General features: G+C 41.8%; 1 protein-coding gene across 1 annotated transcript in view; it reads right to left on the bottom strand.

Moving 5' to 3' along the window:
• The window catches only part of Wdr12 (WD repeat domain 12), a 29,793-nt gene that overhangs the window by 16,553 nt on the left and 12,448 nt on the right, over positions 1-792 (bottom strand). The window contains exon 4 of the mRNA XM_004626736.3: positions 411-569. Within this exon, the coding sequence (XP_004626793.1) occupies positions 411-569 (159 nt within the window). The remainder of the gene's footprint in view (positions 1-410; positions 570-792) is intronic.

The raw sequence follows: 792 nt of genomic DNA, 5'->3' as shown, positions 1-792 counted from the left end.
GGACTCATAGTGATTCCCCTGTTTAAAACCTCCCAAGTGCTGGGATTACAGGCATGAGGCACCATGCCCAGTCAGTCTCAACTGTCATCTCAGCATGCCCTGGGGGTGAGGCCAGCACAGCAGGCCTGGGGATCAAACCCCCAGCCCCTGCGCCTGCTTGTAGGTGCTTCAATCCACTGAGCTATTTGGCTGACTCTTGAAACCATATTCTTTAGATACTGTTTTTAAAATATGACAGAAACTGGGTGTAGTCGTGCATGCCTGTAATCCCAGCACTAGGAGCCTGAGACAAGAGGACGGCCTCAAGTTTGAGGATAGCAAGACTTGGTCTCAAAAAAAGAAAAGTAGGACAGCCATTGTATACATAGAAAAATTTTTTAGTAAGATACTTAAATTCTAAGTTAACACACTCACTTTTGTTCCAGAGCTATCAACTGCTATAGCATCTACGCTTCCAGCATGGCCTCTACAGCAGTGTAGAGCTTTTACTTTATTTCTCTCGATGCTCCATTCCCATAGGAGAATAGTCTGATCCATAGAGGCACTCAGTAGTAAGCAAGACAAACTGTCTGGAAAAGAACACAAAAACAAAAACCAAATTAGTTCAAAAGTATAAATTTACACTGAAGAATTCAAAGTTTTTGCAGGTGCTAAAAATGTAAGAGCTCATATGGCTAGCTTTGGTTAAAAAAAAAAAAAAAAAAAGCCAGGAGTATAAAGGGAAGGTTCAACACAGAAGATATTGTAGCACAAACCCATAATTCTAGGGTTACTAGTGCAGGCTAAAGGATG

The sequence above is a fragment of the Octodon degus genome, unplaced genomic scaffold (assembly GCF_000260255.1).
Source record: "Octodon degus isolate 3935 unplaced genomic scaffold, OctDeg1.0 scaffold00016, whole genome shotgun sequence".
NCBI lineage: Eukaryota > Metazoa > Chordata > Mammalia > Rodentia > Octodontidae > Octodon > Octodon degus.
This window is presented reverse-complemented; position numbering and strand designations above follow the sequence as displayed.